We start from the raw sequence: 14,156 nt of genomic DNA on the forward strand, positions 1-14,156 counted from the left end.
GTTTTTTATAACCAAATATTCGGGTTCGAAAAGGTCAACCCAGGGGTCTTATTTTCATTCTCGAGCTTTGAATGCTTTTTGACAGAGACTGACTCCATGTAAACGTAGTGAGTGTAGCATGAAGGTAGAACCTTTTTTTCCTCAATTTACATTTAAATATGCGATACCTCGCTCCTAATTTTTTAACTTTAATCTTTATGATCACCATCTTCGACAGCTGTCTTTCGGATATATGGTTCCTTGTATAGATAGCCGGGCATAATAATTTATTTCAGTGGATTGTAGTGATAGGAAAATGAAGCTTCATGAAGCACTTGCACTATTTTTATTTTTTTTTACTCCTCTAGATGATGATCTTGGTTTAAAGGTAACTGCTAGTGCAATAGAAATTTATTAAATTTCCACTACATCTTTAAACCAAGAGTGCCATTGAGAGGAGTCAAAAAGTATCACAAGTGCTTCATGAAGCTTCATTTGTCCATCACTAGTGGATTGTACAGAATTCATTGTCAACTGTGTATTACTGTGGCAACATGCAGTGCACTGTTGATTCAGTATCAACTAGTTTGCAGTACATTAAACATGACAGCCATGAAAAGCTGAGCTACATCCAGAGAGATTCCTACCTTATGAATAGCATTAGAAAATAATTGGGCATTTTTTTAATATAGCGCTTTTCGACTTTACAAAGCACTCAAACTGCTTTACATTTTGACTACTCAATCATCTACTGATGACGCAGCGTAGCCTGCTCAAGGGATACTTCGATCCCACAACCTCAGGGCTACGAGACGACCCCTCTACCACTGAGGTCATTCATTTTCCCTATAGTCAATCAAGGGCATTTTAGCTTAATGCCCATTAAAATTTTAGTAATCTAGAAATCAATTTAGATGTCTATAAACCAAATTTAAAAAAAGAAAAACATTTGAAAAGCATCTGTGCCCTAATACTCACCAATTGCACTGTATAACACAAATACACAATTAAGGTGCTATTAACATAAAAGAAAAAAAAATACATTGTAGTCTGAATGGGCAAGGGTACCCTGGGGGGACATTTGTGACTAGCTCCAGGACTGCAGCCCATTTGTTACCCTGAGAGACTTGATGGAGGCCGTGACTAGATGGAGAGTGAAGAATTAAGAGGAAAAAAAGCTTCCCTAGTATCCACAAAGGCCACATGGAGAAGCCCTCAATGTCAAAATATGCCTAATTGGTGCTGCGTAGTGAACCGGATCATGTAAGGAGTAATATTATTGCTAAGTAGGAGCATAAAAGAGAGCAATGGTATAAAGGATATTGATTTCTGACACCAATTGCCCCACCCCCTTTTTGATTTTCCTGGTCGTCGACACATACTGCCACATAGACGCAGGCTCTTTTTCAATGGCAATAGAAAAGAGTTTAGGAAAAAAATAGGCAATGTTGTGTGTTTGTTCAGAATTTCTGTCCACTGATGATGACAAGAAATACGTTAACAAGTTGTGTTACAATTTGAAATGTCATGAGGGTGCCGATTTACATGACTTGGAGTCAATGGTAGGGACTATAATAATCACTGTTGATTTGGCTATATTGTATATAGTTTTAATTGAATTCTGGTTAATAATTGAAAAAGGGAAAATAAACTGAAGTATTAGAAGAAATGGCATTGGACCCATATTTTTTTTCCACTGTATTTTTTAACGAAACCAACAAATGCAAACTGAAAAAAATACATCCAAGAAGTTTTTTGTTTTTTTTTAAACTTCTGGAAGTTCAGCAAGAAATGTCCAAGTAGTTTTGAGAAATCCTCTTATTAACAAGCACATGCAGAACAAATCCTAACCTAGGCAGTGCAACCTTCAATTATCCAATTAATTTGCCTTAGCTTATCCAGCTTAGCACCAGTAAAGTTGTATCCTTTTACAAAGATGTTATGTGCAATGAGAGTAAAAGAGCTTGGAGCTCATGCACCGATTTGTTAGTTTTCCTTTCCCTGTGATTGGATGGCGCCAGTGGACTGATGGAGCACAATTTGATCCAAATTTAGATGAAAGAAATGATTCAATACGAAAGGCACGTCATGTATCGGGGGGCCTTCGTACTCAAAGCATCATCAGCACCGCTATGTTGCGAAAGACACGTCGTCTAGTGGCTTGCAACAAAATTGAACTTTTGACTGTAGCGTGATGCATCCCGCACAGAATACTATGGCACAAATCACATGATTTTGTAAAGCCTCATTAATGCTCAAGACTAACAATGAGGTTATGTGAACTGGGTGACATCTAAGCAGGCCACATTAATTCTATAGGCGTGTTTTGAAATGATAGAAAACTATTCTTTTTAAATGTTAAGTGACACTCACAGCCACATGAGAAATTAAAGTGTATCTATTGACTCATTGTCTTCTCAGACCCCTTGTGTCCCCCTTTATGTATTTATTTATTTAAAGTGATGCAAGCATGTTCCAAGTGGCCGGTAAAGAAAACTCAAGCATGATGAACTAACTCACTGACTCATGATTACGGTTTGCCATAAAGTTGATGAAAAACCTTATGTTGCATGATCTGACTGAGCCATTTTGGATTTGAATTTAACTCTTTGACTGCCAAAAACGTTAAATAACGTTTAGTAAAATCCTATGGAGGAGTGCCAAAGACGTTAAAAGACGTTTTTTTTTAAACCGAGGTGAAACTAACCATTTTCTATTGTTGATTACTGAAAAACGGAATAAGGTAGAAACAAACTTTTTTTTCTGATGAAAGATGAGAGTCCAATCTTTCATTTGGTAGTATGTGCGTTTCCATAGTCCAAACACATATTTTTCTGTGGACCTTGAAAGATCAGTCAAAAATGCTTAAATCGGCTGGCACCCACGGCATCCCTTTTCTGAAAACGTCTGGCAGTCAAAGAGTTAATCCAGGAAGAAATATGCTGTATGTTTCTGTAGTAGCGTGAGCAAAGCCAAGTTGACAAGTTTATCTTACAAGGTAAGAAACAATAAACTGGTTTATTATTTATCATGAACGTTTAGGGAGAAACGTGTTGTTAATAATCTGTAAATATAATCCGTTAAAACGCACTTAAATTTCCCTGATCTACTTTCCGCTCAGAATTCACCCAGTCGCCTGTTTAGCTAATGCTCATGTGCAAAGAGATGGCAAAGAATGTGTCTTATTTATGTAGCTTTATCTCTAGCCAGGTTTACATGGAGACTTTTTAGTCATTCCCATTTGAAATCATTCTAAATGAAGATCTCTGGTCACCTGTTTACATGTGACGTGATCCATTCTGCCGTTTATACGTCACAATAGTTGTGATCGTGTCAACATTTATTGAAGCAACATTTTGATAAAAACAAGTTTCAAGTGCTTAAAAACAAGTTCTCCCCTCGCAGACAAGCTGAAATGAAATTCCATTCGGATTCAGCATTTTCATTCCGATTGCGGTGTTCATATGGAGCGTTTTCATTCCGCTTGGCCGTTCGGATTCTTTCTAATCGGAAGACATGGCTCCATGTAAACCAGGCTTATGAGACGAGCCCAGAATGCAACATACCAAATAAGCACTTGCAGATGCTTTCGCAACCTCACGCCTCGAAAATCTCTTGGAAAGGTGTTCCACTATGTGTTTTGACAAGAAAAACAATTAAGAGTGCATAAAAAGTGACCTGTACAATGTAGCTACAGAATGTGGCTTTATAGCTATTTGAATTCTTGGGGATGGACAGGGAGGCATGCACGAAGGTCTACAGGCAAGGTGATGTTTTGGGATCAGGCAAATGTTAAGGGCAAAGCAGGAGGGAAATGATGGTTTTGCACTATTTGTGCTACTCCTCCCTGCCCTCATCCAAAATATATACCGGTACTGTTTATAATGTATTTATATATATCTATATATCGCTGAACTCCATTATTTGTGCTAGCCAGGCAGCACTACACAGAATATAATCATATGTTTTTCTGTAAGTAATAACTAAAATAAAGATTAGAATGAATCTTGTATAGGTTGTTACATTTGAATTCCAACCTCCAATGGAAAGAGGATAATCAGTCAGTCAGTGTAGCCTCTCACGAGGCATTTCTCAAGTTCTGTAATCTTCCTCCATGGTTTGACAGGCAAATGGACAAAGACCACTATTTGACTTTAAGCGGCGGCTCCCTTTCCAGCCAGCGAACTCGAACTTTCTGTTTATAGTGATACTCCTTGAGGAAGTCCTGCAAGGCAGGGGGCAGCGGCAGGGAGCCTATCCCATCGTAAGTGGTCCAGCGGCAGATGGCTGCCCGTGCAAGGTGCTGCAGGCTAAAAGGAAATGTCCGATGGAGGGGCGCCGTGAGCAGCGGTTCAAAAAACATACAGGCGCTCGGGTCCTTGTAGTGCTCCAGCAGCCCCGTGACTGTGGACGAGTGGAAAACGCAAGGGTCGTGCGCGTCAAAACTGAAGTTGTGGTTCCACTGTTCGATGCGGGCGTGCAGTGAGCGGTTGTAACGGCGGAAGCTGACGGAGAAAAGGTAGTCCTCTTGGGCTGAATCGCGGAGCAGGAAGGTGCCTTCCGGGCGACCGTCCAGAAGCGACTCGGCCTCGTAGCGGTCCATTACGCCCCAGTAGCAGGGCAAAGATGTGATCTGCAATAAATCTGGCACAAGGCAGTGGATGTAGTCTATTTGGGTGTGAACCTTCCAGGGCCCGGGTTGCTGTCTGCTCAGGTGACCTTCCCCAGATGCATGCCTTTGTTTCGGTCTCCTGGCCTGCAGACAGAGGGTGGTCGAGTCCTCCTCTGAGTCAGTGTCCTGGGCCGAAGCTGCAGCCCCCAACACCTGTCCGCAGGCCCCCAATGTCGAAGCTCCCAAAGAATTGCCGCTTCCTGAGGCTCGGACCTCCCCGGGAGCGTCGCCCATGCCAGGAGCCATCTTTGGTCCTAGTTTGTAGACAGATGAGCCCGGCACGGCAGCCTCAAGGGTGTGGATCTGTGCGTTGGGGGGTGGGTCCACACCTTCCTCGATGCTAAGTCTGCGGCGCTCGCGCAGACGTTCCTCTTCGTCCTCGGGAGACGGGTGCGCCGGGTCAAAGGCATCCAACAGGGCAGTGGAGGAATGTGGGCTCACGGGTGCTGTGTGTTGTTTGATCAAATGCCACTTGTGGGCAAGGTCCGACCCCGGTGGGAAGGGGCAGGTCTCCAGCATGAGCTCTGTCAAGTGAATCTTTCGTTTGGAAATAACAGGGTTCTTTGAAGAGCGCCTGCTCGCAGGTAGTGGTAAGCAAAGGCCTACGGTATCGCTTAGTCGCTGACGCAACGATCGACCACTCAAACTGCGCCCTCCGGACAAAGAGTCGCTCATCTCCTGGATTGAACACACTCCATAGCGTCTGTCTCTGCGGTTTCCACTTCCTCGCAGGCGTCCAGACCGTCTATCTACCTCTAAAGAACTCTGAGTTTTTGTGGAACATGAGTGCTTTTTCTTACCCCCCCATGGAGCATGGCGGGAATAAGAGTCTCTGCGAGCCAAGGGGGCACCTCCTAATCCACCACCCACATCCTCGGTGTCCTTATCGATAGTAATCTCGACTATCTGAGGGGCGTCTGAGACACAGTTGTGATGACGACGCCCCACGGTTACCATTGGCACTGGAATGAGGCTACTGGATGAAGTGGAGACTTCTGATGCCGGAACTGCACCCGAGGCACCCCCGTGGCCGAGATCCACCACGCAGTGGACGGCATCTGCCTCATTCCTGCCTTCGTTGGGTCCGGAACTGTTGTTGTGAAAGAGGGTTTGGCATTTGCTTTTCAGGTTACTCCACATATTGCTGAATTTGTTTTCAACAAGAGCCCCGGGGACCTACGAAAAGGACACAAAAAACAACAACACTATTTAAAAGTAGATCGACTGTGATGCGTAGGGTTTGAGCTGTCGGAACAGTAGAGTTAAGGGTTGCCAGGCAGACAAGCAAGTGACACAAGGCCGCAGCTATAAATGACCCAGGATCGGCTCACAACTGATCTGCTGGTATGTACTGTATTACCCAGCTAGTCTAGACCTGACAGAAACGTTTCTTGAAATGACAGCAGATAGGACACATACAAATGCACTCAGCAATTTGAAAGTACAACTGCGCTTTGTCCACTGAGACATAGTTAGGGCCGGGATTAATAAGAGTTGGGGCTGTGACATGATTGGCCGACAGTGATAAAGCAAGTAACTCCGCTGCACGCGGCCATTTCCTGGTGGAGTGTGACAGAGCAACCCGTTGGCCATCACCAAAGTCATAAAAATACAGTATATACAAGAAACACACAGTAATAATGTTTTACAAAAATTCCAATTTACAATTCCATATGTACTAATGGATTTTTTTTGCATGAGCGCACGCTCGCTGGGTCTCTTAATGAGAGATCTCCAGCTGCAACCCGGAGTCTCCTCTGGCCCGTCGGTCATGACCCCTGCTTCAGGGATGGCAAACTTGGGAGGGCGCCGGAGAAATCTGGTGTGAGTTTTTGTGAGACAACGGTGCTTGATGTAGGCTATGCAGAAACGCCGTCAGAAATTAAATCAGGCATAAGCCACAACATGCGTCCTTTTTAGATGCTCGTTGATCACAGCTGCGCTGCCATGAAATGAATAATTTTTCAAAGTTTGCCGAGGGGGGGCGTTCAACGAGGCGACGTCACAGCTTCGCTCCTCGCCGGTGAATATGGCCGCGAGCGGTAGCTGTCATGGCGTCTCGACAAATATGTTGTGGGAGCTTGCTTTAATACAAACAGTGTAACACAAAAAACAAAAAAGCTACGTCGTTTTTGAAAATGTGTAGTACCTTATCCATCCATCCATCCATCATCTGTACCCTCATGAGGCTCACACATTATGAACCATAAAATAAGACAATAGAGACCCAGAACTGGATTGCTGAACAGGTAAAGCTGTACATCAAGCAAGAACGAGAAATAATTCCAATCCTCAGTTCCCAAGAGTTAATTGAATGCTGTTAAAAGTTTTTATCAGTTTCGACATTAAATATCTTGTATGTGTAGTGTATTCAATAAAACATAGGTTGAACATGATTTGCTAATAATTGTATTCTGTTTTTCTTTAGGTTTAAAACAATCTACCAACTTCATTGAAATTGGTTTTGTACATATGGACATATTTTGCTTCCTTTTTCTAAAATATTGCCAGCTCCCTTTGGCATATCAAAATGTCTTGCGCAACTTTGCGGCTTGTTGAGCTGTTGGCGCTTGAACCAACAACCGGAAAATAATCCCCGGGATCAACATGTACGTTTGTGTCTCTCACATTCTCTTTCTCTCTCTTCCTCCCGACTGCAAGTGAATTGTGCTGGCTAGTTTGGCTGCCACCTTGTCCTAAACGTAACCATGGAGAAAACCATAACCAGAGTCTGTGTCCACTCATTCCTGCCATCTCGGGAAAACAGTAAATGAATGCTGAAGTTTTGGTATCCGTGTGTACAGCCCTCGAGTAGAAGAAAAAGTTGATCTGGAATAGGTGCGCGGGGTGGTAAATTTAATAAAACATGGATGGGCAACTGGAAGCCAGCGGGCCGCATTCAACACTGTGATGTCATTTTTGGGTAACAACAAGTGGCAAAATGATGGCCTCCAAGATGGATTAAAAAGAAACTGGATTTGGCTGCATAATTCATATTTCACAAATGCAATGTTAATCAGAATATTGTGTTTAGTCTAGTGGGGTTGCATAGAACATATAATTGTAAAAACAATTTGACAATTTCCCCTTTGGTTTTATATTGTAATACAAAGTAGATAACGTTACCGCAAAAGGACGCAATTTATATGGTGAGCTTAATTGTGGGCCATATGGTGCCGTCCTAGTCCGGATACCCAAGCAGGAAAAGATAACACCTGGATTCTTGACAAAAAGTCATTTTAAGATAGAACATTGCAATTTGCAACCTATGAAAATTGTTAAGAACGGCACTACTATGATCTGGTTGTGTATATAGTAGCCTGATGGAAAATACAATTTGATTGGATGTTGTTTTTATATATATAAGTCTATGTATCATCCAGATTTAATTTGAATTGCGAAAATATGTGTCAAATATGTGAGCGGCTCTGGCAAAAGGGTCCTCGTGGGTCAATTTTTTTTTTTTTTTTTTAGATATTGATATATTCTATTCTACACTTAATTCATTTATAAATGATATAAAATACATGGGCATACCCCAAACATTGAACATTGAGTTACAGCAATTTTAATGTTGCCAGGCTGAAATCTTAGTTTTGCGGAAAAACGGTTTCAACGTTTTGGTCCTTGCATCTTTCAAATGTCCAGAGCAACCACTAATTTAGGAAAAACATATTGACTCAAACTTTCAGGAACTGATGATAGATCACCGGAAAGCCAATTCCAATAGCAAGTAAGGATAACATCCTAGATTTCAATCCATTAAAAGTTTAGGAAGTTTGACCTCTCAGCAGGTGAAATCAGCCTAAACTTTGAAGATCACATTAAAGGCATACTTGACTCATTCAGCCATTTTTAATTGTAAGAAGATAATACTTTGTCTATAATTAATGGAATAATCTTATTATTTTTCGTCAACAAATTATACTTTTAAAAACTAATTTTGCCACTTGCTGACAACTGAAGACGAACGACATTACCTGTACTAAGAAAACAGGTAATGACCAATCAAGGCTCCGTTTGCTGACCAAACCCAGAAAACAGGTGAGCCGTGATTGGTCGTTACCTATCTCCTCAGCACCGTCAGGTGATGTCATCTTCGGTCGATAGCAAGTGGAAAAATGTGTTTTTTAAAGGTATTACTTGTACATGAAAAATTATGAAGCTATCATATTAATTCTGGACAAAATATGAACTTTATTACTGCTGAAAATGTCTCAATGTATCAAGTATCCCTTTAAGCTTACAATTCATCCTCTGGGGCATAATTAGGCAAAGTTTGGTTATTTTATTGTTGCTCCTTGTAGTATTTTCTTTTTCCCATGAGGTCATATTGCCGCATTGGGAAATTTGATTTAATCATTTTGAGTCAAATGTTTGTTTTGCCATTTGTTGTGACCTGTGACAAGAAAGTTTATTGATAATTTATTCTGTATGTTATATCTGAAATCCATTTGGTCACAGAAAGAAAATGAAAATGTTTTGATGGTTCAAATGACTCTCAAAAAATGGGCTGCATGCATTATAGGTTTGGAAGACTCGCTTTGGGAGGACCATTGCGATGATCTTTTTGTCTTCATGTTTCATATTCCATAGCTCATATATGATTTTAATTTCATCCCATTTAAAAGAGCATAAAATGAAAATTTGTGGTGATATTCTGCTTTTTTTCTTTCAGAGTAGGGGAGTACTTGAAGAGAGAAGGGTATGGCCTAGGCGTGGCCTGGTGTAGCTATTTACATAAAAGTGACACACCCCTAAAACTGGCTGTTTTGAACAGAGCGCTTTTTTGGCTGATTTAGGGACAGCAAAATTATTTGATCCAAAGTCAATTTTGACGAATGCATATCACAGACACGTCTTTTACACATTTGAGAACTATTTTAGTATGTTGAAAAGATGAATAATATGAGACCCTTAAATTTTTTCCACTTTTAATTCAATGATTAATCGTGAGTTAACTACTGAAGTTATGCAATTAATTACGATTAGAAAATTTTAATCGCCTGACGCCACTAGTTAAAAACGTTATCCAGTGTTATTGGTCCTCCATCTGAATCACATTAGCCCATTCTTATTGAGCATTTAAAGTGTAGCTGAACAGGAAGTCAGATTCTTGCTTCACCCCTCATTAAGATTTGAAATTGGCGCTCAAAGTGGGTGTTGCGTGGAAGATCGTTGGGTTGCGAATGGCGTTAGAAGGCGTTTAAGAAGGCGGGTACGAGAATGAGCCGGTGGGTGGCGGGGGCGACTACGTCATGCGGCTCAAGTGACGGAGTGTATATCTTCTCGTGTAATGAGAGGACAAACAGACAAATTGGGTTTATCTCAGTGTTTAACCTTAAGATGGCACCAAACACAGTTTTTGCCCCAAATTCAAGCTTTCAACAAATATGCACTAAAATGTCAAAATAATGACCAGGACATGTAAACAGCATTTGTAAACACCAGTTTAGACAGTTTATCAGCAAAAAAAAAAAAAAGTTGATTTAGTTTTGAGTTACTTTCAAATTCAGCATTGTGACTTTCTGTCAGTTAAACCACTATCTGCCAAGTGCCAACCCAGCCAATGGCCAAATGTTGTATCAAGCAAAGTGTCCATTTTATGCAGAATTAGATCTTCATGCAGGAAATATAAATCCAGCAGCAACTGTGTGGAACAGAACTAGGCTAATTCAGCTTTCTGGCAGGGCAACACACCCATTCTCCTGGGATCAAACTGATCTCTGAGATGGCTCTTGGCAAGGCATGACGAAGCGAGAAGCAGAGTGGAGAAGATTTCTGCTATGGCTGACACTCATGCTAAGGATGGTTGTTCTTGTGATCACTTGAATCCCAGCAATTAAATTAGAGGGTGGGGGGGGGGGATACTCTCTAACGCATAACTCAAAATGTATTTGTATAAAGATATGATTGATTGCACCTAAATGAAATGAATTCATGAGTTAGCATTCAACAGGTTTCCCCTGTAAAATTATTGTGATTGCAAATGACTTCATTTAAATTTACGCATTGACCCGACACTCGAGCAGCAACGTTCTCCTACGCCGCCTTCCTCTAAATGGAGCCGCTGCGGTGTTTTTTTTCTCTTTCAAATTCGCCATATGATCACATTAAGATTTTCAGTTGAGAGGGGTAAAAAAAAAAAAAAAACAACAACAAAAACGCGGAAGTAGAGGGCGGCGCCGCGCACTGCGCTTCCCCGTCGCCATGGTGACTCGACGAATCGGGGCTCCATTGATGTGGACTTTTTAGTGTGGCAACGTCAGGTGAAACAACTCTGAGTTGAAATAACTACCTCAAATCAGCTGTCCTGGAGCCAAAAACGCTTTTCCTATCTTAGGCACTGTTCAGGGGTTAGTCTCGGTGTTTGTTGAACATGCTTTGTGAAATGGACCCCAAAGCGCTCACCCATCAAGCATAATTTAACCTCCATAATTTTGATCTCAAGGTCATGAATCAAATACCTAGTAAATGAAATGCATAAAGTGGGCTGGTAATGCCGATAACAACCTATTTTCAGTGACAAAAAATCGTAACTTTGTGAAAAAGGACAGCAGTGCCAACCGCACAACTGTGCAATTATTCAATAAACATGTGAAACAACACGGCTCGTTTACAACCCCGTGCTTAAAACAAACAAACAAACAAAAAAAAAAGTACAGAGTGTTACGTGAACAAGTGATGATAATTTTAAATAAACTTCCGGGCGACCGCTCCAAACACTGCTCCACGAGCCGGCACACATCTTTCGACGCATAATCTTTACTTGCAGTTCTTGCGCAATTCACGGCAAAATAACCACTTTGCAAGATTTAACAGTCCCTTTCAAATTCAGGAAGTATGTAAGAGGATTCGTAAAACACGGCGGTGCAATAAAAGTAATTACAAAACCTGATTGTACTTGCTAATTAATTTCGTATTAATATTTTACAGTGCGTACCAGAATATTAGTTTTAGATTACTTTGTCGAAGCATGTAAGGTTTCAAACCATAAAAGTTACCCTATTGGTGACAATAACATGACCGATCATGTGATCGTAACATTGTAGCCATCTAATTAGAGTTGCGGGATCTTTTAATTTCTGGAGGACGTCTTCCTCTTTTCCCTAATCCTTGCCAAGATAGCTCCCTTGCTAGCATTCGCCCATCTACGCCGTAAAACGCAACTAACTATAATGTAAACATTGATATGAAGACGCCGATCACACGACACGCATATTGTAACATAGAGTACTAAATGTTTGCAATTATGGAAAAAATACCCCCCAAATGCTAACCGTTAGCATTCGACAAACGGGACGCTAATAGCGTTAGTTTGGAGCTAGCGTTTAAGCTAGCCACGCAGCTAATGAAGCTAGCATGGTTAGCGTTAAAAAAGAAATCCAGACTGAAATGTCCACAAACAAGGCAAACAGAAGCGTGTAGCTGTAACCGTATAAACAGATGGGATATGTTTCATGTGTAATGGAGTGTGTTGTCGAAGTATGTCTTACCCTTGTGCCTTTTTGAGAGCCTTATTCAACAGCCCTCTTTGTCTGCAAAAAACGGCTATTGGACGAGAGCAGGCATATATCCTTTTGGCTCACCACGGCGTCAGACGAAGGCGCAAAAGGTCCGACGATCCTTGATGGTGTCATCCCTAGATCTCAAAACATTTGGCAGCCACCGTGCAGGGCATTTAAAAAGGCTAAATCAAATTACAGCCACCGACTCCCGTTCTACATGGGAGTAGGGGAGTCTTGTTCGGCAACGAGCTAGTAGCTGCAGCCTCCAGCAGCCAATATGACGGCGCTCTTGGAGCCCCATCGGCCGGGGAGCGCTAGTTCGCCTCAGCAGCACGACTGACGGCGTGGTGGTCCAATGGAGAACAAGGGAATCAATTCCACTTCCGGTTGGGAACGCGGATAGGGAAAGCCCCGGAGTTGTGTCCCAGTGATGGGCGTCCCGGGCCACCAATGAGCACACAGCCCAGGATCCAAGTCGCTGGCAACTACTTGGAAACGTGGACCGTTGCAATGATGCTCCCCCAGACCGAAGCAGGCCGCACTCACAATGACGTCACCCAGGTAAGAAGAACGTTGACAGTACTTGATACGCCGAGGATTATGTTGAAGAACAAGGAAAAAGCAATTTGCGTGAAGATGATGAAGAGCTGAGGCTGCGCTAGAATGCCGTGGAAATTGAAATGTAGAATGTGAACTTGTTGGAATGGTTTGAATCCTGAGAAAAGTATCTATTGAATTTGGGAATTTCATTGTGAAGATTTGAGGGTGTATTAAATCATTTCCTTACCTAGATGACATGAATGAGCTGAATAGTTTTAAGTAGGAATTGTTTAAATCAATCAAGAAATGTGGACAGAGGTTAATATATCTCTAAATTTGATAATTTTATTTCGAACATTTGGAAAATCTGGGACTAGTTCCAAGATGTCATGATTCACGAATGTGCTGATTTAAAAAATAAAATGAAATGAAGATGGGATGTTTTGAAATGTCCAAGGAATGTGGAAGGAGGTAAATGTGGAAAATGAGTTTTAATTTTATATTTTATTGGAGAAGATTGGGAATGTGGGAAATGTGAGAAAGGGTTCCCAATATGGTCTAAGTGTGTTGATTATTTGAAAGTGCAATGGGTGAAGTTTAATAATTTTAAATTGGAATGATTAGAATCGCTCAAGAAAGGTTGTTAATGTTGACTTTCTGAATGACCTGAGTACTTTGAGAAATATGGGAAGCTGTAAGCAACGGAATGTCAAAAAAGTGGGCGCAACACTAATGTGAATGCTCTTCAACATCCATAAAGTAAGAAATTGGTAAAATATTTATTGGTACATATAATAATTAGGCTAAAAGAGAGTTAATAATTTTTATTTTAGTGATGCATACCATTATGTCACTCAGCAACTAATTAAACCTGCATTTGCAATATGTTGATATCATCAAAAGCTGTGTGTTTTTTAATTTTTTTAAATTGTTTTATTATTATTTTTTAATAATGAAGGAACAGTAACTAAGACCAAGTTGATTGCTGTGCGTGGATATTCGACCCTTTGAAGGGATACAGTACATTGCATGTGGCAACAATTTAAGATTAAGCGCTCTTTTGCCCTCTTGTGGTAGTAAAACAGAAAGCACCCCACACCACCGTCTAATAAAATCATAAAGTCATGCTGAGATGGGTTTAAATGAGATTTAACTCTAATCTATAAAAAAGAAAAGAAAAAAAAGACACATGTTGGTTTATACTTATACACTAAGTAATACATCTAGTTCAATTCTGCCACAGTAATATTTGAACAATTAGTGCAGTGTGATGTGTATAAATATGAAGCTCCATTATCTATGTATAGCAGTTGAATTGCACATTCATTTTCTCTTCAAATGTCAGGACGTTAAAAAAATTAAATACTGTATGTTGACTAGGGGTGTGCCCAAAAATCGATTCTCATAAGAATCGTGATTCTCATTTAGTACGATTAAGAATCGATTTTAAATGTCCC

The 14,156-nt window shown here is 41.0% G+C and overlaps 1 protein-coding gene across 1 annotated transcript; it reads right to left on the bottom strand.

The window, feature by feature from the left end:
* Positions 1-861: 861 nt before the first annotated feature.
* socs5b (suppressor of cytokine signaling 5b) lies at positions 862-12,476 on the bottom strand. Its single transcript, XM_077581998.1, has 2 exons — positions 12,148-12,476; positions 862-5,827 (listed from the first exon to the last, which is right to left on the bottom strand). Exon 2 carries the CDS (start codon positions 5,789-5,791, stop codon positions 4,124-4,126), a length of 1,668 nt encoding a protein of 555 aa, XP_077438124.1. The 5' UTR covers positions 5,792-5,827; positions 12,148-12,476; the 3' UTR covers positions 862-4,123.
* Positions 12,477-14,156: the final 1,680 nt, after the last annotated feature.

The sequence above is a fragment of the Vanacampus margaritifer genome, chromosome 12, assembly GCF_051991255.1.
Source record: "Vanacampus margaritifer isolate UIUO_Vmar chromosome 12, RoL_Vmar_1.0, whole genome shotgun sequence".
In the NCBI taxonomy this organism is placed as follows: Eukaryota; Metazoa; Chordata; class Actinopteri; order Syngnathiformes; family Syngnathidae; genus Vanacampus; species Vanacampus margaritifer.

What these genes read in the sequence shown, in the direction of transcription:
- socs5b (XM_077581998.1), bottom strand. Translation starts at nt 5,791, where the DNA reads ATGTGGAGTAACCTGAAAAGCAAATGCCAAACCCTCTTTCACAACAAC.